General features: G+C 53.9%; 1 protein-coding gene across 2 annotated transcripts in view; it reads left to right on the top strand.

Moving 5' to 3' along the window:
- Positions 1 to 392: 392 nt before the first annotated feature.
- Positions 393 to 23,012, top strand: part of ALDH4A1 (aldehyde dehydrogenase 4 family member A1) — a 29,736-nt gene continuing 7,116 nt past the window's right edge. Inside the window, exons 1-12 of one of the 2 annotated variants that reach the window (XM_073317049.2) lie at positions 393 to 530; positions 6,411 to 6,504; positions 7,014 to 7,106; positions 8,024 to 8,071; positions 9,259 to 9,414; positions 10,831 to 10,980; positions 11,218 to 11,292; positions 17,282 to 17,469; positions 19,033 to 19,106; positions 20,820 to 21,016; positions 21,420 to 21,467; positions 22,515 to 22,667. In XM_073317049.2, the coding sequence (XP_073173150.2) occupies positions 481 to 530; positions 6,411 to 6,504; positions 7,014 to 7,106; positions 8,024 to 8,071; positions 9,259 to 9,414; positions 10,831 to 10,980; positions 11,218 to 11,292; positions 17,282 to 17,469; positions 19,033 to 19,106; positions 20,820 to 21,016; positions 21,420 to 21,467; positions 22,515 to 22,667 (1,326 nt within the window). In that variant the 5' untranslated portion in view covers positions 393 to 480. Of the gene's footprint in view, positions 531 to 1,996; positions 2,826 to 6,410; positions 6,505 to 7,013; positions 7,107 to 8,023; positions 8,072 to 9,258; positions 9,415 to 10,830; positions 10,981 to 11,217; positions 11,293 to 17,281; positions 17,470 to 19,032; positions 19,107 to 20,819; positions 21,017 to 21,419; positions 21,468 to 22,514; positions 22,668 to 23,012 lie in introns of those variants that run through there. The other variant, XM_073317050.2, reaches the window with a different exon arrangement.

The following is a 23,012-nucleotide window of genomic DNA, read 5'->3' as shown; positions in this document are numbered from 1 at the left end:
ACAGGCCTGAGGCCCCCCCCCCCCGTTCATTGGTCTAACCAAACTCTCCCCTTCCCCACCCCCGGCCACCTGCGTGACCCTTTAAACAACTTTGCCGACACCTCCCTCCCTGCGGCGGGTTGTAACGTCAAACAGCAGCTGATTGGTCAGAAGGCCCCCGAGTTATGATTTGATTGGCTAATACCGCCCCGCCCTAGGCCGGAACGGACTGCACCATGTGCTGAGAAGGGGGGGGAAGGGTTAGCGGCACAGTATGCCATCCCTGGGGAATGGGCGGGGTTGGGACATCCCCGCTCGGGGGCGCTCCGCTGGATGTATTACTCTTCGGGGCGGGGCAGTTGGGTCCCCCCCGGGAGCGGCAGCCCGTGTCCCGCCTCCCCCCCCCCGAGATGGTACAGCCCGGCTCTGGGGGTCCCCGGCCTGGCGTGCGCAGCGCTGGGTCTGGCCCGTCGGCTCCGGCTCCGCGCTGCCCCCGAGGCGATGCTGCTGCCCCCGCTGCGGAGAGCGCTGCTGGGCTGCCCCCGCGCCGGGTGAGTGAGGACGGGGCCTGCCGGGGGACCCCCCCCCGTGCTCGCGGGGAGCCCCCGGGGCTGGGATCCGGCCCGCTGGGGGGTTCCCCCGGTTGCGCCCCCCCCAGGTGCTTACTCCCCCCCCGGCGTGCGGGGTCCCGGGAGCTCCGGCCGCCCCCTTCCTTCCACGTGCGCCCAGCCCCCGGGCGCCCTGCCGGGCCTGACGTCCCGCCCCTTGCCGCGTCGTGAACTGGGCCCACGGGGCAGCCCCCGTCGGAACCGCCTCTGGGATTGACCCCCCGGCAGAGCCAGAGCCGGGATCTCCCTGCCCGCCCCCCGCTGTCACACCCCGGCTGCTGGGGGCCCTGCCCGCCCCGCCGGGAGGGGGTTGGATCTGCCGGACCCCTCCGCCCTCGCAGGAGGCTCCCGGTCGGAGCGGCCCCGTGGCCCAGCTTGCTCCAGCCTCGGGCTGGGGGGTCCGTCGGCAGGTCTTGCCGCTGCCCCCTCAGTCTCTGCAGGAGGGGCCGGGCTCCCCCCGGCTCCGTGACCTCAGGGTGCGGTGGGAGCAGCAGACGGACGGACACACGGACGCAGTGGTGCAAAACTGGGGGGGGGGGGGGGGGGGGCTGGAGAATCTGGTGGGCGGATTACCTGGGGCGCCCGATCTCCCTTGGATTTCCTCCTTCCCCCCCGCGGCACGTGCTCCCCTTATCTGCCCGACACCTCCGCTGCCGCTCCGCTATCTCGGCTGGCGAAGGAAGCCTGCGGCTTATCTCCACGGCCCGAGATAGGGAAACGGCTGCGGGTCAGGTCTCCCCCGCCCGCCCTTCTCCTCTTCCCGGGGCTTTCAAAGGCTGCCACTTGCAGTCCTCCCTGTGCCTGTCGCTGGTGCCCCACCCAGCTCAGGGGTGACCCCGGCCCACTCGTGCCCCCCTTGTGGGGCTCGGCGGCCTCTCCCGGCTCTGGCTCGCGCCACACCTGAGCCTGGACCGCCCCTTCGGAGCCAGCGGCTTGTTGGCCGCCTTGCCGACCTGGGGGTGCCGCCGTGGGGGGTGGCTAGTGTGGTATCGCTGGAAGGCGGGTACAAGGCCAGGTTTGCCTGGGTGACTCCGGGGTTGTGTTGTAAACGTGTTCCCTCCGCAATGAATTTAACTGGCAGCTACGAGCTCCAGGACTCAGGACTCAGGACGGCAGGAGCATCTTCTTTTCCTATTTTCCCCTGTCAGGCAGCATTCCGGTCAGTTTCCTGCTCCGGTGCTATGGGGTTTGTCTATGCTGCACAGTTAACCCAGGCTCTTGCCTGGGTTTTAGTCTTTAACTCCCCTCATGTCCACATAGGAAAACCTCTGACCTAGGTTTGGAGGTGCTGTAAGCCTGGCCTAGCTGACCCATCTGAGGGTGTGAGTTGGAACCCAGGCTTTGCTTTTCACTTGGGCGGGAACCCACCTGCTTTGCGGTAAGTACACCGGTTAAATCACTTGACTGCTGGTTGTCCTCCAATGTCTTCCCACAATTCTCCCCAAAGGACAGACAAGGTCTCCCACAATTAATTGGGAAAGTATCCTAGAGCATCTCAGCTCACAGAAGCATGGGCTTTGCCCCCAGGCAGAGACAAGCGAGTGCAGAGCCAGTAAAGGCACAATAACATGGGCAGGGCTTTGCAGTGGGGCCACACTCACACCCATGCTACGCTAACCCAAGTGTTCAGACCCAGGTGCTGATCACACCAGTTAAATGTGCAGTGTAGACACAGCCATTGCGTACTCTGGTCCCATTTGCAGGGGATGAGCAAAGTTCTGACTCTTGATAGTTACAGCTGAAAGACTAGTGAGATTAGCTTTATAAAATAAAAATATTTATTAAAAACCTAAAGGAATACAAACAGGGAATTTTCCACAGTTTTAATAACATCATGTGTATGATGGTGTCTTTGATTTGATTACATCCAATCTAAGAAAATATAAATCTCTTCAAAGTAACTCAGCCTCCCTCCTCCTAAAAAATATAGGCACATTTGAATCCCAGTATTCAGGAGGTTTCAGTCTGTCATTGCTGTGGGTTTGTAACAGATGTGGACAGCGCAAAGCATTCTGAAAATCCTCATTCAAATAGTTCCAGAACTTACCATATTGGCTTCCTGAATTTCCTCCTTCATGTGTTGAATAAAACAGTCTTACAGAAATGGTTCAGATTTTGTTCTATCTTCTGTAGTTGAAAACATCACATCAGAAGAGCTGTATGGGAGAGTTGTCAGGAATCCAGCATGCCAAGGGGGCAAGTTTTTTTGTCACGTCTGAATTTCAAGGATTTCACTCGGTTTGTACAGTGAAAAAACAGGCTGGTTTGTTTTACTTGTTCGTCATTTTCACTCTTTGTGCCTCTCCCCAAGCCTGCTGTTGCAAGGGCCGGGCTATAGGCACTGCCGGGGAATGTTTTAAATCCAGACAAAATACTATTTCCAGTGGAATTACAACCAAACAAACTGGAGAAATGTTTCTCTTCGTCCAAAGTTTTGTCCCATCATCCTGAGGTTTTGTCACATCTAAATCAGTCTCTAAGTGAAGCTTTAGAAGGAAAAGTGTCCAGCAGCGGAATTGATGGTATCCGTGCAGGGTTCTAGTATCTACCAAACTTCCAGGGTCCTTTCTATTTCCGTTGCAGGGTTGAGCTCAGAGGTAGTCAGAGGTAAAGGATTTGCAGCAGTAGCTTCGTGTTTCACTTTGTCACGGGACATGGGCTGAAGATAATGTTCTTTGCTGCTTCTAGAGTGGGAAGCCTGATATGTGGCTGCGATGCTCTGTCTTGATCTTAGCCAGGCTCTGCCTCCGTCAAGACTGAGCATTGCCCACTGCGAACTGTAGCATCAGAGGATCACACCCCTGTAGTAAAGTGGTCCTGGCCACTCTTGGTTTACAGGCCCAACTTGGACCATCCCTGTGCTAGTTACTGCCACTAATTAGTCTTTCATGCCCTTTGCTTTCTCCTGGCATACTTCTGCCTTCTCCCCAAACCCACTCCTGGGTCAGCATCTTTTCTCTCTCCTGTAAAGGGCTCCTTCCCCTCTCTTTGGCTTCTGGTGGTTTGTTTTCTTTACTGCCACTGGGAAATATTGCTACGGTGCAGAATTTAATGCAAGACTGGGCCTGAGAAATTACAGCACCCAGGTTAATCTGCAGCTACCTGTTGAAGCATGCACTGTGCTGACAAAAACAAACCTGCCCGGCTTCTGCCCCCTGTATTTTGAACTCTTCTAAAAGCAGGAGTTGTGGTGTAGCTCGATCACTCCCATGTGGAAGATAGTGCATTCTGCAGCGTAGAACCTCCCACCGTGCTGGGATGTTGGTTCCATAGCAACTCCAATGGAATAAAGCCCCCTACTGAATTGCCAGCATGTCTTCCTGCATCAGTCTTCCCTCCTTGGAAGTCTTCTGTCTACTGGATAAAGTTGCACTGGTTTAACTTTATATTTTTCTGGCAGAAACTGTTCTTGCGTCCCCGCATGCATTGTCGTCTTTTGGTTTATCTTGGGTCGTATGTGGGACTAATTAAGCTGCATTGGAGGTGATGTAACTCTGTTCTGGTAGGAATTACACTGGTGAAGGGTTTGTGTGGGCGTAACTACACTATTGCAGTTAGTCCTCCTGTTGGCATCCCACGATGCATTGGTTCACACCTGGCCTGGCCTGCCTGGCTATCTATGCGCACTCCGCTGCTCTAGGAGTATCCAGACAGGATGTCCCACCCCTGTTCAAATACCACTGGCACATTCCCTAGAATCTGCAACTCTAGGTCATTGCAGGGAGAGAGGAAGGATGGTCTAGTGGTTAGGGCACTAGCCTGGGATTCAGGAGAGCCAGGATCAATTCCCTTCTCTGTCACAGACTTCCAGTGTGACTTCCGGCAAGTCACTTAGTCTTTCTTTGCCTCAGTTCCCCATCTATAAAATGGGAATGATAACATTGCCTTCTCTCCTAGGGGCGTGGTGAGGATAATTACTTTAAAGTGTGAGGTGCTCTGATACTGTGGTACTAAGAGACCATATAAGTCCCTAAGATAGATAGAAGGACATGGATCTAGACTCCACATCAGGAGGTCCTGGACTTCCTTGCCTCCTGAGGAGAGGACACTAAGTGCTGACTAGCCTGACCCTGTCTAGCTTATGCACCAGATCACAGCACAAGGCTGCTGGCAGTACTGATAAGGCAAAGATGCAAGGGACAACATCACCGCTTGGTGGTGCCAACAGAGGTTCCACTCGGGCTGTACTTTACCCTGGCAGAAGGGTCATTTTCCTGGGCTCTGAGAAGGCTGCATGTACTTTATCAATAGGGTGGCAATTCCGGAAGTCTCCAGGGGTCACGTGTCACTGGGTGAAGTAGACTCCTTCTCTGCCTCCAGGTTACAGAAATGACCCCATGTTCTGATGATGCTACACGGGGAAACTGAGCACTATTAGGGACCACACCCAGGATTGTTGTGCTGCTTTGCTGGGTGTTTTCGAGGGACGCTGTCGGCTGGAGATCTAAGGCAAATGTTGGCTTCTGAGTCCCACTGTCTTTTAATGAGATTTAGGGTTCTGAGGGCCTGAGTCACTTTTGAAAATAAGACTTAGGCCTTGTTTACTTTCTTTTAGATCAGCGTAGCCATGTGGCTCAGTGCTGTGAAAATAACACATCTTGGGTGCTGTAATTAGGTTGACCTAAGCTCCAGTATGTGAATTCTTCCATCAACCTAGCTACGGCCTCTCAGGGAGGTGGATTGCCTATGCCAGTGGTTCTCAATCAGGGATACGTGTACCCCTGGGGGTACACAGGTCTTCCAGGGGGTACATCGACTCATCTAGAGATTTGCCCAGGTTTACAACAGGCTACATAAATAGCGCTAGTGAAGTCAGTACAAACAGTGACTTGTTTATACTGATCTATATACCAGACACTGAAATGTCAGTACAATATTTATATTCCAATCAATTTATTTTATAATTCTATGGTAAAAATGAGAGAGTCAACTATTTTTCAGTAATAGTGTGGCTGTGACGCTTTTGTATTTTTCTGTCTGGTTTTGTCAGCAAGTAGTTTTAAAGTGAGGGGAAACTTGGGGTACGCAAGACAAATCCGACTCCTGCCAGGGCTACAGTCGTCTGGAAAGATTGAGCACCACTGACCTGTGCCAAGGGGAGAGCTCCTCCCATCGGCGTAGCTAATGTCTGCACTGCAGCTGTGCCATTGTAGCGTTTTACGTGTAACCGAGCCCTCAGACAGGTGGATTAATGACGACGGAAAAACACCTTCCGTTACCATAGGAAGTGTCTGCAGAGTTTGGAGTGTAGACAGCTGATGGCACCGAAGTAACTTCCTTTTGAAAGTTCTGCCCTAAGTCCGTTTCAAAAAGCAAGTTTAAAAGTAGTTAACCCTATCACCAGTCCTCTTGCCAAATCTTGTGGCTTTACAATCCCATTGTCCTGTTCTTTCAAAATGGCTTTTCTGTCCCCTGTTGCTGCGTGAAAGACCCACACCATGCATGAGAAGCTAACTAGGCAGTGAAACTAACTACCCACAGAGTGCCGTCAAATATACACAGTAAACAAACTGGGAAAAAGAGAGGGAAATTATTATTTATTTACGTGCCACGGCACCTAGGACCCCAATGTGCTAGGAGCTGTACAATCACAGAACAGCAACAACAAATTTCTCCCGACCTCTTTCAGCTCTAGCCACAGGAAGTGTGATCTTCCCGCTGACTGTCTGGTATAGCATGTGCTGCTGACAGTAATAAGGAATGAAACTCCACAGCAGCTCCTCCGTGGACGCCCGTCTCACTTCACCGGCCAGGACAGCCACGGTATAGATTGAATGAAGAAGTGTGTGGCTTCTCAGTGTGTCTCTCTCTTTCCCTTCCCAGGCTGCGATGGCAACACCGTATAGCTGTAGAGGTGACCAACGAACCCATTCTGGAGTTCAAGCAGGGCAGCCCGGAACGAGCGGCTCTTCAGAAGGTACTGTCCTGAGCAGTTTGTTGCAGCCAAGAAACCGCCAGTGTGGTGTGTGTGATCTTCCAGGCTCACTCTAAAGAGGTTGATTCTTTAGCTGAAGTGGTAGGACACCCATCCCAACCCCTGATGGTTACCCTATTGGGGACAAGCCTTTTGCCTACCCCACTTTTTTACTCCCCCCCCTTAACTCTGCAGATGGCCCCCATAACACGGGGATGTTCTCAGTCTGAACAGAGCTTGGTACTGGAGAAATCCAAGGTTTCCTTTCCCTGGGACGTGAGCACAGTGCTGGTCTGGCAGGCAGGTTCAAGAGGGACTCACGCATGGACCTTTGGCAGGGCCATTCATAGGACCATCAGGTCACCCGGTTTGCGTGTGTTGTCGGGGAGGGATGCCGATCAAAGCCACGACTGGCTGGATACCCTTTCCATCCCCAGGGGCTGCCTTCCGTTCAGCAGAGGGGGAGCTGCCCGGCTCTCACTGGTTCTTTTCTGTTCTGACTCATCCGATAGGCGCTAAACGATCTGAAGGGCAAGACGGAGGCCATCCCGTGCGTGGTGGGGGGAGAAGAGGTGTGGACATCAGACGTCAGATACCAGTTGTCGGTAAGTCCCAGTGGGGAGCGCCTGGTCGCTAGGTGACCCCTGCACGGGCTGGCAAAGCCCTGGGAATCTGCAAGGAGCCTCTCTGACACGACGGGGAAATCCCAATGTGGGGTAGTTTTATTCCCTTCCTGGAAGACATTCCCCTCCCCAGGGATTGCTGCCACTCGTTCATGTATTTCTCCCTCCGGGGTGTAGTTCTACCTAGTGTCCTTATTAAATGTTGCCTTGTAGCAAACCGGCCCATTACAGAAGTAAGGGCCCTTTCCCTGAGACTTACGAAAAGTGAGCTGCCTTAGCCGGGAGCACGGTAATGGACAGATCTTTGGGGAAGTCCCTCATGGGAATTGCCAAGCTGGATCAGACCCACAGTCCTGAATCCTGTCTTTGACAGTGGCCAGTACCAGCGTAGGAGGAAAGTATAGGAACCCTGCCAGAGGGAAATAGGGGATAATGTGCCCCCCACATTGGTCCCAGAGGAAGCCACCCTTACTGGGACCAGAAAGCACCTCCTTGGAATTGCAGTCTAAGCTGTTTCCCTAAACCATCTAGGGGCCAGTGCTGCCCATCCTCTCTGGGTGGCCTAGACCAGGGCTGGTGCACACCATTCAGTCCCTGTCCACATAGGCAAAACCAAAGCACATTGCATGTGAGTGTCCCCAACAAGGGTCGTTGAAGCAGGACCCAGGCGTCTGGGTGAACTCAGCAGAAGGTGAATGGAGGACGCTTTGGAGCAGGGTGGGTCCATGGGGATGGGGATGGATACGCACCTTCTCTGCCTGGGTTTGAGCCCGGGTGAATGGGGGATTGTTCTATATGCAGAAGTGTTGCGGGGGGAGGGCAGAGGGTGTGTGTGGAGTGGCATGGGTGAGGAGGGGGATCTTTACAGCATTAATCACCCCAGGCTCTCCTCCTTTCAGCCGTTCAATCACTCGCACAAGGTGGCCAAGTTCTGCTATGCGGACAAGGTGAGTGTGGCCCAGGGTTGTGCCCAGACCTGCCTCCCAGCATCTGACCTGCAGGGAGCAGGCTTGAGGGCGTGTGGTCATGGGAAACCGAGCTGTCCTTTGCCAGCCACAGACTAAGCCTAGGGAGGTTTCCTCGGAGCCTGCAGGTGGAAGTGACGCTTTTACCCCCGCTGCTTTAATGAGGCTGAGCTCCTAGCACAGGGCAGCTCTGTGGGCCTCTGGCTTGCCTGCCGTGGGTGCTTTAAACCACATAACCTCGGATAGTGCCACACGCTGTGTCCGCAGCCGCTGGGCTTGCGCCCCGCACAGATCCATCCGCACCCCTCTCAGGAGTCGGCGCCCCTGCTCCTTGCTAGTGCAGCTGGGGGAGAGTGGGGCGTAGCTGCTTAAGATGAATGTGGGGGGTAAAGGCCGGTGCTGTCATCCAGCTGCTGAGTCGAGTCACCTAGGGGGCTCGCCGCAGAAAGCGGGGGAGGCGACTCTGTAGCGGGTCGTCTTCCCTCAGAGATGGCACTGAACCAGAGACCCAGCTGGATGCTGAATGAATTGTAAAATCTAGGCCCACAGTCGCAACCGATCCTGGAATGGGGTGTCCTGGCCAGATCCCAACTTGGGTTGTTATGTCGGCAGAATGCAAATTTCCCTAGCGGTTTCGGCTGGACATGGGAGTCTTCTCCCCTTCCTGCCCTAAAATGGTTACATGGTATTAGACAGCTGCTGCCTTCCATGCCAGAGATGGTTGCATTACAATAGTGGCTGAAGAGACCCTGATATTTAGTCCTTCCCTACCTCGCACTGGGATTGTGCAGCTTGGGGGATGTATGTACAGTGCTTTGAGATCCTTATCAGAACACACAGTAGCAGTATTTATTTAGTGTTGCAACCATTAGCATGGAAACAGGAGAATCCGCTTGAGTCTGACCTGCCTGTCTGAGAGGTTCTTGAACCCCTGGTGTTCAAAGTCCCGATGAGCCCTGACATAATTCCAAGCTCACAACTGCGGCCTGCAGCAAAGTCTTTGGGTTACTGTTGGGACTGCGTATGCAGCGGAGTTGGGGTGGGGCTGGTTCTTCACACCTGCAGCCGCTGATCTGAGCCATGAGGCTGCGGCAAGCCCTGGGGTGGGGCTGGGGGACTGAGTTTCGGGGAAGCACTGATCTGTTGTGCTTCCATCTCCTGCTCCTCAGGACTTGCTTAACAAAGCAATCAATGCTGCCGTGGTGGTGCGGAAGGAGTGGGACCTGAGACCCATTCAGGACAGGGCACAGATCTTCTTCAAGGCGGCCGACATGTTGAGCGGCCCACGGCGAGCGGAAATGCTGGCCAAGACCATGATTGGGCAGGTAAGGCTGCAGGTGAATGGTCCCCTGCTGGGATAAACCATAATGATTGAGGGGGAAGGTGGCAGGAGGAGCTGCTGGCCCAAATCTTGATGATCAGACGGGGGTAAGTGGCACAAATATGAGAAACGTCTGTGATGCAACGAGAGCTTGTGTAGCCCGAATTCTTCCTTTGCTGCTGGAGCCGTGCATCCGTCCCCTTCTGCTGGGGACGTTGGCCGGCTGATTTCTAGCAGGACCCTCCCTGCACCTGGAGAGCTGCGGGGGGGATCTTGTTAATGGAGTGGATGCGCGGGAGCTCCCCACATAGCCGTTGATGGTTATCGTGCCAGGGGTAGGCAGAGAAGGCTGCTGAGTGGGGTGGAAATATCCAGGAAGTGTGAGGTGAGCAGCTGATTGGTCTCTGGCCGGGCTTTCAGTGCCACGTTAACGTGGCGTCACCAGCAAGACTTCCCGGGCCAAGCTGGGGGCGGCAGTGGGTGAAGCGGGAAGCTTGGCTAGAGGGAAGGTGATGTCCAGGGTTGGGCTGATCAGGAGTGGCCAGTGAGACCCACGATTAGGGGGTTAGATTCTAGCAGGAGCCTGATTTCCCCCTTCGCTTTTGCTGCAAGAAGGGGCTGTATGAATCCTGCAGGGCATCTGGCAGGGATCTGTCCTAATGCACCCGCTTAGGAACGCGGACGGTGTCTTCAAACAAAGGACCCCCCCACCCTCGAAAGACAAGTTTACCCTGCCCACAAAAACCCTGCGGGAGAAGAGGGGCCTTGTTCTGTTCTCGAAATCGCAACAGACTCCTGTTGTGTGGACCCAGTGAGGGAAGCAGACCCCAGAGTCGAAGGCCCTCAGCTGAGTGCCCCCAGCTCTTTCAATCTGCTAGTTTGAGTGCTTCGGTTGGTCCCAGTTCCCTTAGCGGCATGTGGGGCGGGAAATGGGTCACTAGGATAGCATGGGGCCCAGGCTACATATCGGGCTCCTAGATCAGACAGCACTGTGAAAGGGGATTTCCTGGGTCTGATGTAGCCAATGCACTCTTAGCAATTACAGTGGTAGGGTCTGGTCTGTGTTCATTGCACAAGCTGTTGGAGACATTGCGTGAAATAGATGTCACTCTGTACAGGGCTAGCGACTTACTGGTGTGCTAATGCTGTGTGGGACACCTGGGTTTGATTTCCAGCCCCGATCTTTTGCCCTGATCTGGGGGTGGGGCTGTGCCGGGGAGCAGGAGGGGAAGGATACTAACAAACCCAGTCTGAGTTTGGGAGTCGGGCTTTCCTGCTGGTCGTCACCCACCCGGTAAGAGCAAGGGGCAGAGGCAGCATGGGGCAATGTAGCTTGAAAGAAGCCAAGCCCCTGTGACGGTCAGCCCTTAGGGAGAAAGCAGGGCGGGGAGTGTGTTTATCTCTCCCATTCCCCTTTCAGGGCAAAACCGTCATCCAGGCGGAAATTGACGCAGCCGCGGAGCTGATAGATTTCTTCCGATTCAATGCCAAGTACGCGCTGGAGCTGGAGAACTCTCAGCCCGTCAGCGTCCCCATCAGCACCAACAGCATGGTCTACCGGGGGCTGGAGGTGAGGTGAAGGTTGGGCTGGGGTGGCTCAGACATGCACATCCAAGGCGTGTGTGTGGGGGGGGAGGGGGGTCGTGAGAAAACACGGCTCAGACCAGATGCTCTGCATTTGTGGGCACGCTGAGCTCTCCCTGTGCGTCGCGAGTTGCAGTGGGAAGTTTTTCCACGCTCCTGCGGCCTCCCTTGGGGTGTGCGCATGACGCTGTGTAAATTCTCCCTTTCCCTCCCCCGCACACAGGGCTTTGTGGCAGCTGTTTCGCCCTTTAACTTCACTGCGATTGGTGGGAACCTGGCAGGGGCTCCGGCTTTGATGGTGAGTGTGTGTGGGGTTTCTTTACGCAGCGCTGTGGTTTTGGATTAAACGGCTCTTTGCCCAATGAATCGGCCCTGTGTGCTACCCCCAGGGGTAGCTGAGCAACCAACACTCCACAATCTGTGAAGAAATTTACTTTATTGGAATGCTAAGGTTGCAATTTCGAATGCCCCAATGCTAGGAAATGCAAACATCAAGGTACTCATAGTAAAATGCACCCCACCCCCCATTCCAGTATTCTGTCTATGACGTTACCAGACGCTTCATAGGAGTGGATAGGAAACCCTTTAATGGACAAGTATGGCAGCAGCTGCCTGACCCCACCAGTTAGCGGTTGTCTCGTGCCCTGCAGCATGAGGGTTTGTATGCCTTTTATTCTTATTCAAGCCTCCCCATATGGATAATGGGTTACATTAAATGTCCCCCCCTTCCCTCCAAAAATCTTGCTAAGCTCTTGGCTTCAGTGACATATTGTGGCAGTGAGTTCCACTGGCTAGCTGTGCATTGTGCAAAAATTTATTTAGTCTGTTTTAAATGTGTTGCTCTTGACCGTCCCTTTTCTTCTTTTATTATTAGAGAAGGTAGGTCGGAGCGCCCTGCTTACCTTGTATATTCCTGACAAGGCTGGGGTGGAGACTTTCCTACAGCAGGCATTTATTGGGGGCAGCCTTATTGTTGTCCCCTCGCTGAGCATTGCCCTTGGACAGGTTGGCGGGAGTACTCTGCACCCTAATCGGCGTCCGCTGTAGAGCAGCGGTTGCATTAGGAGACTGTGAAATTAACTTGTTAACGAGGCTGCTGATTTCACAGTCGGGCAGTGTTACACAGGCACTTGGGTCCGATCAGGCTGATCCGGCGGGCTGTGTGTGAGCGCATAGGAGTTCTTAGCGCTGAAGTGCAGTGAGCTGTTACTTGGTAGCTCAGCTTGAGTCCTGCCGTGGGCGTGAGGCGGGATATCCCAGGGTTTTCCTAACAGCCGGATTGTGTGGGGTGGAGGCAGGGCAGAAGAGGGAGTGGGTCAGAACAATAAAACCACGGCAGTTCTGTGCTGCTGGGCTGGCCTGGAATTCCAGCCCTGCTTGGCAGTTCTGCTGTAGCCTCTTGGATATGTTCACCAAAAAAAGGGGGTGAGGGGAAGAGGGAGAAGTGTTAGTGTCTAGTGTCTCTCCTGCACTGAGATCTGCCTGACACAGGGTTGGCAGGGATCAAGGTATGCCTCCCTGATTCCTCCTGGGGCATTTGCACGTGCCCCGGCCCATCAGTGTAAATTAGAGCAGCTTAGGGGCTGCTCTAGTTTATGCCAGCTGCGAATTGGTGTGGCGCTGCCATCTGTGCTTTGGGGGTGAGGGGGACGTTTGGTGTAGGTGCCAGCTATGCCACCGGAGAGCTCCCTTATGCTGGATAATTCTGCTAAGGCCAAATTTCACCACTTTGTGCTGCTTGGCATGATCCAAATAGGAGGAGAGATTCTGGGCCCGTATTTGAAGCGTTTCTGAATGAAACGAGCTAAGCCCTAGGCTGCACTAAACTAGCCAGTGTCTGTGTTGCGTTAACCCAGATTCCCCATCAAACCCGTCCAAAGGACTACAGAGTCCGGCCTGAACGTTCAGACGTGACCAGGGCTTTTGGTTGCCTCCATTGTTGGGTGCTCAATTTGAAATGCCGCCTGATTTATTGATTTAAATAGCTAAGCACCTGCCCTGGAAAAATCTTTAAGGTGTCTCACAGGCCGGACACCTACAGATGGAGTGCGCCCTACCCAAAATCAATAGTCCCTCTTGAAAATGTAGGCCCCCTGGAAGCATTCTCTTACCCCACCTCCCTTGCAGTTCAAGTAGAATGTCACACAGTAGCTGCCAAGACTTTCCCTGCTTTTGTTGATATAAACGGATGTAACCCTCGTTGCTGAACGGCCCCATTCAGCCCCGACGCTGCAAGCTTTTAAATTTCATTTTGCTTTGGTACAATGTCAACACGCCTGCAAAAGTAAAAATGGGCACCACTGCTTAATGAAATTAGGGTGTTGGTGCCAAAGGGGTGACTCTGATGATGGGGTATTCCAGTTGCCATGACCCACGGTAGGCCAGGCGTGCTGTGTTGGGTTTGGCCATACAGGGAAATGGACCGGCATAGCTTTAGTGGAATAACTATTCTCTGGTAGCTGTGCCGGTCTAACTGCCCTATGTGGGCACTCTGTTGTGCACTAAAAGTGACTTTATTCAGGAATAATCACTCCTCTCTGGAATTCTTGTGGAATAGTGGCCGTGCCGGGAGTTGTACCAGCATGGCTGTAGTGGAATAATTCTTCTTCAATTTCCCTGCGTAGACAAGCCCTCAGATTCTTGGTTTCCTGAGGACCTAGGTGAGGCGGAGATGGATTAAGGTTTTGTGGGGCCCTGGGCCAGAGCAAGTGGGGGGGCCCCTCCCCACTCCTTCCGCCTACAGTCCTGCCCCTGTTCTGCCCCTTTTGCCTGCGGTCCTGCCCGCGGTCCCACCCCCTTCCCCCGGCGGGTCGGCCCCCCTGCATGGCTCTGCAACCCTGTTTGCTCCTTTCTGCCCTCACCCACACTGCAGCCCCAAGACTGGAGAAGCTCCGTCACCCCTCTTCCCCCCCCCCCACTCCCCCGGGGCCACAGTGCGGAGTGAGAGCTCCCCCACCCTGATGCTGCGGCAGGGAGCTAGAGCTCCTCCAGTTCTGGGGTTGCAGCTGGGGTCGGGGCGTTGGGGCTTCCCTCGCTGCCCAGCACTTCTGCCAGGGAGCGGGTGCACCCATTTTTTCTGGGCCCCCCGAATTGGCCCTGGGCACGGACCCCATCGGCCCATTGGCTAATCTGCTGCTGAGGTGAGGTGCTCACTGGACTGTAATTATTGAGATTTTCCTTATTTATTTATGTAAAGATGGGGCCAAGTGTGTAATGCAATGGGCGTTTTAACTGAATAAGGCAGGCCAAGTTTGGCTCCATGCAAGTGACTTTGGGCTTTGGCTCAGGAGGGGGTCAGGATAGCGGAGGAGAAATCGCCTCTAATCGTGGAAAGAAGAAGGTGTTTATAGTCATGGAAAGGGAGCAAGAATAGGAAGGGACGTACGGGGCTGTCTTTTGTTCTGTTTGTACGCTACCTGCTCCGTGATGCTGCAGCCACCCAAATAATAAGTAATGCCTTGCAGGGGTTAGACTGGTAATGACAGAGCTGTGATTCTGCCTCCTGGTCTAGGAAACTTACTGGTATTACCACTGGCCATGGAATGAGGTGGTGGTTGGGAGTTCACCGAGTAAGTAATGGACTACGATCCGCGGGCAGTGCCTTCCAAGGTGTAACCCCGAGTATGGATGAGGGCAAGGCCCTGCACATAACGTACCCAGATTTCAGCTTTCGGTAAAGCTCCCTGCAGGCTGCAGAACGAGCTCAAAAATATCGGCCGCAATAGGAGATGGACCGAAAGTCATAACAGTGCTAAACTGCTTTTAGTAGTCTTTTTGTAGTCTTCCAACCAAAAGGATCCCAAAGCGGTTCATCAACTGATGTACGTACCGCACGTAGGCGCTGCCTGCCGCTGAAGTGCAGCCACCTCTGGGTGCACGACAGCTGTTAAACAGGGCACACAGCAGCTTAGAGCTGGATGTGAAGAATACTGTGCCCAAATAGAAGTGCGGCAGGGATTCAGAGAGGCAAATGGAATTTGGACCGTGGCACCAGGTTTAACTTTTCTGCTCTTATGAAAAGTGTCCTGGCATCTTTAATGACCAGAACCTCCGACTTTAAACTCCATATGGAAGATGGTGCCTCCCGCAGCACAGCGTCCTCTATTGGAGTTGGAGGGCATTGATTTACAAGGAAAAACAACCAAGCATTTAGCTCTTTTAAAGTGATGATGAAGGTGGGGGGGACATGCCTACAAATGCAGAGGGTGTAAACCTCAAGGTGGGAGAGTGAGACAAGGAGGCATAACTAAGAGGCTACTCAGACTGTCAGCTCTTTGGGGCAGGGGCCATCTTCTCGATTGTACAGCGCCTGCCACAGCAGGGTCCATGTCTAGGGGTCCTAGGCGCTCCAGTAATATAAATAATTGCAATGTTAAGAGATGAAGAACAGGGGAATCTTTCTGATGGGGTGAGCTGTTTGTCTGGGGGATAGACTCTCAAGGGATGTGGGTAAAACCCCATCCCTTGGGACATTCAGAGCTAGTCTGGTGTATGGGGACAATTCTGGCTGGCCAGGGTGAGCTACATGGTGGTGGATTGGACCTGGCAGGTCTGATCCATCCCTCTGAGAGTCTCCCTATTTTCTGGTCTTTTTCCTTGTGTCTGCTTTTCACTTGAGGACACGCCACAGCAGAGGTGCTGCATGCCAGTGTGTCTGCCTCCACTTAATAGGGAAAGCTGAGATCTTCTCTGCCCCTGGTGGTGGGCTGTTAAAGGGGAGATGGAGGAGGGGTCGCGTGGCTCCTGGTATCAGAAAAGGGGCTAGTTTGCCAAACCCACATTCCTGCTTTGTACACCTGGAATTAAAATGGAGAGTTGTGGGCCAACTTGTTATAATGTGTGGACATTAATTAGCATCATGGTAATTAGTGCTTCAGTAATTTACAGTGGAATTCCCATGGGATTAAATATCTCGGCCGCGTGAATAGCTGGAGAGATCAACACGATTAATACTGTTACAATGATGGGAGAAGGATTTCAGAGGAGCAGAGCTTTTGCCATATCGGAACAGACCAGCAACTTGGCTCCTCTGGTCTCTTGTCCCTGACTGTGGTCTGTATTGGATTTCACAGTGACTTCAACATTTTGCTGAGTGTGATGTAGTTTTCCCACCACTCAGAGTGGAAGAAAGAGGGGAGGGGAGGGTTCGTGTTGAGAGGCTCAGGATCTGAACATCCAATCCAGATGGACAAATGTTTTATGGCCCCTTGTTCCCCTGCGGCTTTCCATCTGCCATGACCGTTGTGGCTTGATTCACGACACCCCTGTGCTGCCATGAGCTTCCATGTAGCTCGCCCCTCGAGTGGCTGGATGGCTGGTGTAGTGGGCGTAGCACAGAACTGGGTGGAACCTTTCAAACCTGGGAGCTTACCTGGCTTCAGCCTCTTACAAACATGAGTCAGGCCCAGGGCAATGCGGGAAAGGTGCAGCACCAGGAGAGGATTAAGGGATCCCTGCTGGTCACATGGCTGCTTGGGACAGAGTATAAAAGGAAGGGGAAGCTGGGTCAAAGGGAAACTAAGGGGTAGGATGTGTCCTCTTCACTCCACGCTGGGTGAAGGGGGGGCGGGGGAGACACCTCTCTAGGAATTATTACCCAGTGTCTTTCAGTTGATTCGCCCTCTTCTGTGGACAATAAAACCAGCCCTGAAGAAAGCCTTAAAAATGGACTGAAGCCGGGAGCTTTATTTCCCTTTCCTGGCTGGTTAAAGCACCCACTGGTTTACACCCAGTTTCAAGGAAACCTGACTCGAGGAGAAAGTACAGTTGTATGGCTGAAGCTGCTGGCAGAGACTCGGGTCTCATTCCCAGCACCACAGCTCGCTCTGTAACCTTGGACAAGTCCCTTATCTTCTCCGTGCCTCTGTTTCCCCCATCTGTAAAATGGGGGTGGCACCTACTGACTACCCAGCGGTGCCAGGCTCAGCTGGCAGGAGATCTGCAGAGGGGCAGTGTTAGAGATAAGCAGAGGGTCATTATGGGGTCTGCCTGGTTTCAGGCTTCAGCTGAGTTGGGCATTAAGCTCAGTGCTGTTTGAAACAGAAACCTGAAGCCAAATGCAGGGGATGGGTATCAATCCCATGCACATCAGTGCTGCTGGACCCCCAGCAAACACAGCTGACTCTCACTGCTCTGCCCCTATCTGCTTTGCTGGCAGACAGGGGCTTTGGTTGGGTCGTTGAGCTTTGGAGCCATGGGGTCAGCACCGAGGGGGGACCTCATCACCTGCTATCTACGCCCATGGCCGCCCTCCATGATCAATTGATTTGTTCCGCCTCCTCCTCCAGGGAAATGTGGTCCTCTGGAAACCCAGCGATGCCGCCATGCTGTCCAACTTCACCGTGTACAAGATCCTCCTGGAAGCTGGTCTCCCTCCAAACATCATTCAGTTTGTCCCGGCTGACGGAACTGTTTTTGGAGACACGGTTACAAGCTCTGAGCATTTCTGCGGGCTCAACTTCACGGGCAGCGTGCCGTAAGTGGGCAGGGAAGCTGGCCAAGGGTCGGCTCTTTGGAGAGGGGGTTGGGTAGGGCAGGGTGGGGTCATGATGCTGCAGCATCATCTGCTCAGGTGTGATGCCGCAACATAGCAGCATTTGCAGGCACTGAAGGTTAGTTCAGGACTGGGTAATGTCCCGCAAGCAAGGTGAGGATTGGGACAATCCTGATAGAAAGGAAAAAGATCAGCCCTAAGTGGGTCTCATTGTCATGTGCCCCCCACTCCCTGTTTGCTCTGGACACTTGACACCTTATGGCAGCTGTGGAATGATGTTAATTTCCAGGGCATAATGAAACCTCCCTGGATGTTACCAAAGCCCTTGCTTCTCTAGACTCCAAAGACTGTAAACACCTTGTCTGGGGACTTCCTGCAGGGCTGCTGGTGGGCAAATCCAGACTCCCATCTACACTGTGACCAAGGGACAGGGCCCCAGTTAAAAGTGGTGGTGTAGATGGGACCTAACCTATTCCATGCAGTATCCCCTGGAGTATCCATCATTCTTTCCCTACAGGGTGTGTCTAAAGGCTGGAATGGGGGGCCGGGAGTTCCGATTCCTAGGTCCTGATTTAATCTGTGACCTGACATGTTTCTCAACTGAGGCACAGAGAGATGTTAACCCTCATCTGTAAATTGGGGGCGATATTTACTTGTCCCTCAGGGACACCGCAGCTTCCGTTAATTGCTTGCAAAGCCTTTGAAGAGCTCCTTGGGAGAGCGATGCTGTAGGAAAGGGACATGTTGTTTATTTCACATGCGCCCTGCCGACAGACATTAAAGGGATGTGAATTAGCCATGTGAAGGACTCTTTGTCCTGGTAAAGGGCATTTCAAGCAGGTGCTCCCTTTGTCCATGTAGATTTGCAAACTGGCACTCGCCTCCCAGCACTTCAGGGTAAGTTTTTCCGGCAAAGGGTTCTGCTAGCCCTGCCCGAAGTGCTGCTCCCAAAGATGAGACTATTAAAATCCGGGGCCCCCGCTAACCAGCCGAATGACATGGTCTGATGAGCATTGGGCTTTAAAGGTGGGAAGCTCATAAATTAGTATTAGAGGCTCTCTCTCCTGGTGGGAGCATATTAGCATTTTTATTGTTTTGCAGCTCAGGGGTTTGTCACAGTCAGAACCAAAAAAGAAGGAGGGAAAGTAAAGAACTGGAAGCTCCTGTCAGACTCTATTTATCCTTTATTCTCTTCTGTGCCACTTCTCTCTCCCCTCTTTCACTATCTGTCCATCTCTGCCTTTTCGGTAGTGCCCATCCTTGGTGTCTAGGCTCTGGTTCTCAGGTTGTCTCCCCTCCTCTCTCAAGGTTATGAGCTAGAACCTGTTGAAGTCAATGGGAGTTGTTTCCATTGGCTACAGTGGGCGTTGGATGAGGTGTCTTGGCTGGAATGGGGAGGGGAAGTTTCTTCAGCTCGTGGATCTGGGGCTGTAGGACAGCCTCAAATCTTCATGGGCCTGAGAGCTGGAGCCTGGTTCCACAGCTCTAGAGATGCTCGCTCCAGTGTGTGGTGCCAGAGTGTCTCTCTCCTCCTCTGCCTTTCAGAACCTTCAAGCACCTTTGGAAGCAGGTGTCAGAGAACCTGGATCGGTACCGCACCTTCCCGCGCCTGGCAGGAGGTAATGCCCAGACTTAGCTCTCGGGGGGGACAAGAGCCACATGGGCCATGCCAGCTGCAGGGAAACGTCTCAGCAGGAATTGGGCAGCAAATTAGCCAGGCTTGTGTGGCCAGCTTGCTGTTAACTTCCATGGCTGTGCTGTATTTCAGGTGGTCTCCTACCAAACATGTGCATTTGAAATCAAACAGGTGTCTGGAGAGAGACCTGGGGAGGAGAGGGCTCCAGTGGGCGCAACAGGGAATTGTGAGTTAGGACTCCTGGGTTCTTTTCCCAGCTCTTGGAGGGAGTGTGGTTCAGTGTTCGGAGCAGAGGCCTGAAAGCCAGAACACCTGGGTTCTAGCCTCAGGACTCTGCTAGAGCCTTGCTGGGTGGGGCTGTTCATTTAACTGCTCTGGGCTGTGCTGAGCTTTAAGATGGGGCCAATTGCTCTTCAGTGCTCCGAGTTTAGGGAAGGGCAGAGGGTGGTGATGTGGACACGACAGGGGCCTGCACTCAGATCCCAGGCACCGCAGGGCAGAGTCCCCATGTGCCCAGCTACTCAGAGTGTTGTGGGGCTGTACAGGTCTGTCTCCTACATGCAGAGTAAAGATCCCAAGCAGACTCAGTTGGCTCCTGTGTTTGGGACCCCAAGGATGCTTTCCTTCTCCTGTACAGGTTAGCTATGGTCTAGCTGTGATCCAGTATTCCCCCGGCCGTCCTATTCCAGAGTGCATCCTTTTCGGAGCGTGCTCTGCCCCGGCTGAGCTGAACAGGCCGAGGTATTTAGGGACCCTGGTGCCATTTTGAGATCAGCTGTGGGAGGCCTCTTGCAGTGAACCTCCTGGGAAAAGCAGCTGGCACCTGAGCACAGCCATGCCTCGGCTTGGAGCGAGCCTGGTGCAGAAATGGCTGTGGCCGCTCTGATGGGATGCGGTACCCAACTCACTGCAGGAGGAGTTGGGTAAAGAGCAGAGGATGGGTGGTTATGGGGCTGCAAGGGATACCTGGGGCAGAGCCGGGGGGTAGGGTGCCGAGGGCTGGTTGGTGCTGTTGCAGCTATTGAGGTGGGTGGTTGGCAAGGCTCTTGCTCCATGCTGGGCATGCTCCTTTCTCTGCTTACTCAAAGGAGCCTACAGCAGATGCTGCACTCCGATTGCTCACCTCCTGCTAATGGGACAATGGTCCCTTTGCTTTGTACCTAGTAAGGGAGAAAGGGAAGAGACGGGGTGAACCCAAGGGATTGCAAGGCTGGAGGGAAGGCTAGGACTGAGGGAACAAGGTTCAAACTCCAGTTCTGCCACTGACCTGCTGGGTGACCTAGTGTGAGTCACTTCCCCTCCCTATGCCTCAGTTTCCCCAGCTGCAAAGTGGGCTTGATAATTCTGACCCACCTCACAGGGCTGCTGGGAGACACTTGGCTGGAGGTGCTGTAGAAGAGCTAGGGAGGTGGTTCCCATGTTATTGGTATTTATTCCTCAGCTGTGTCTTTGCTTAGAGCCAGCCCTGTGTCCCCAGGAGCATGGGGGCAGGGTTCATTCAGACATGTGAGCTGGGTAGGCAGACGGGTGGCCTGGCTGCTGAGGGTGCGGTGTCTGCTGCCTGTGGCTCGAGTGTTAAGCGGGACTGTACCTCAAGACAGCTGGGGCTGGCTGTAAGTTGCTTTGTCTGGAAGCGACAAGGCAGTGACGGCTTCTCCTGTGTGGGGTGGGTGGATGGGTCTGTGTCTTTCCTCAGAGTGTGGCGGGAAGAACTTCCACTTCGTGCACAGCTCAGCCGATGTGCCCAGCGTGGTGAACGGGACCCTGCGCTCGGCCTTTGAGTACAGCGGCCAGAAATGCTCGGCCTGCTCCCGCCTCTATGCCCCCGACTCGCTGTGGCCCCAGATCAAAGAGAAACTGTTGGAGGAGCACGGGAACATCAAAGTGGGAGACGTGAGTGGAGCTGCTGGGCTTTGCGGCTCAGCGGGTGGCTGATGGGATTAGAAGCTGCAGTAGCCGGCTGCTAATTCCTATTGAACCGAGCTGTTTATCCACTGGTTCTTCCCCCCTCATCTTTTTAGTGATTAGAAATTAACTTGTAGCCAGCACTGCGGAGGAACGATTGTAAGAAACTGTTAACGCCACAGCGTAATTGAAAAAGGCCGGCTGCTCCCTCTTAGGGGTGTGGGGATGGGAGATATTAAAGAAGGGACAAGTGTCACTTGGGGGATTTAGATTCTCTTTCTTCCTCCTCCTGCCTTCTGAGCTACCTGCCTGGCGCTCAGAGGCGGCTGATGGCCTGTGGAGCGAAGAAGCCTGCTCACTCTTTCACCGGCTCCCCTTCTTCCCTCCACAGCCTGCCCAGGATTTCGCCACGTTTTTCTCGGCTGTGATCGATGACAAGGTAAGACCAGCCCCCTACCCAGGCCCCTTGCTGGCTTGACTGCTTGAGTCCCTCCGGAGGGTGGGCCCTGGCTGCTAGGGGGAGGCTCTGGCAAGCACTGCGGTACTTTGGCAGGTGGGCCTTTTGGCTTGCCTAAGTCTGATCTCCTAAGCCAGCTTTCTTGCTGCTCCCCAGAGGTCTTGCGTGGTTTCTCCAAGCCGGCCACACCCTCCTGGGTATTGATTATCCCTTTGGCCTTGTCAGGGGCTGCACTTCCTCCCCTTCCGGCGTTCCAGACGTAGCTGAGGTGGCAAGTGCTGTCTTAGCTTGTGGGCAGGCAGGTGGCTTTTTGGCTGCAAATCTCACTCATCCACCTCCATCGCAGAGAAGGGACCTCTGCAGCATAGGGCCTGCCCTCGCTGTCAAGGCTTTGGGCAGCCCCTTGCTGTGCCTGGCCCCCTTGTTGGGGACAGAGTCTGTCTCCCTACTCTGTCCTTGCCCCAGGGTGTGGCCAAAGCACTAGCCCTCTGAGACTGCAGTTGCTCATCTTTAATACAGAGGTGTGGCTGGCCATGCTACAGGTCCCAGCATGCAATGCTCCACTTTGCTAGTAGTCCTTGGCTCTGTGTCTTCTGTTGGTCATGTCTCCGGGGCCAGCTGCAAAGTGTACATGGCTTTGGGTTTCTAGCCAATTCTGGACAGCCCTGCCTTATTGCACGTGCACCTGTCTGAGACTGCTGTCCCCAGTGGCCGTCCGTAAGGACAGTTGTCATGATTTTGGCCAGAAGGGGTCTAGGGATGCTCTTGGGACATCTTCCCGGAAGCAAATCCTGGGGCATGCAGTGAGGTGCGAACCCAGTGCTGCCTAGAAGGCAGCTCTCTGGCGCGTGGCTTCATGTGCTGCAATAGCTCGTCTGCCGCTGATTGATCCTGCCGGCAGTTCTTAGGATGCAAGGGAGCGAGGAAACGAGTCAGCCCTCATTTACCGGAGGGCCGAGGCTGCTCCATGGCTAGTGTTGCCGATGGGCAATGCCCCTTTCAGACTCCTCCTTGCACTGTGGTTTTCAGTCTTTTGCACGTATTAAGAAGTGGATCCAACACGCCAAGACGTCGGCCAACCTCAGCATCCTGGCAGGGGGGACATGCGATGACACTGTTGGGTATTTTGTCGAGCCATGTATCGTGGAAAGCAAAGACCCAAAGGACCCCATCATGGAAGAGGTGAGTATCCCTTTTCTCTCCTGCGGGGGTCTAGGTTGAATTGACAGCAAGAAGAGCAGGAAGAATAGCCATTGCAGAAACACAGGTCTTTGAGAGAGAAAAATCTTAGCCAGCTAAGCCAGAGATTCCCATCCTCTAGGACTGATCCCATAGGATCCCCTCCCCTTAATGAGTAACTGCACTCCTCCTCCATGCGTGTGTTGCTGCCTCCTGCCTAGACTGTAGCCCTCCCATGGGCCTTGAGGTGCTCACAAGACTGGGCCTCAGAGCAGCACAAGCTCCATGACGAGCGTGCAGTTAAATAGGAGGCCACCGGCGCAGCGTGGTAAGGGGTGCAGGATTGTT

Source organism: Lepidochelys kempii, chromosome 18 (genome assembly GCF_965140285.1).
Source record: "Lepidochelys kempii isolate rLepKem1 chromosome 18, rLepKem1.hap1, whole genome shotgun sequence".
Taxonomy (NCBI): Eukaryota; Metazoa; Chordata; order Testudines; family Cheloniidae; genus Lepidochelys; species Lepidochelys kempii.
The sequence above is the reverse complement of the archived record's forward strand: the minus strand, read 5'-3'. Positions and strand labels throughout refer to the sequence as shown.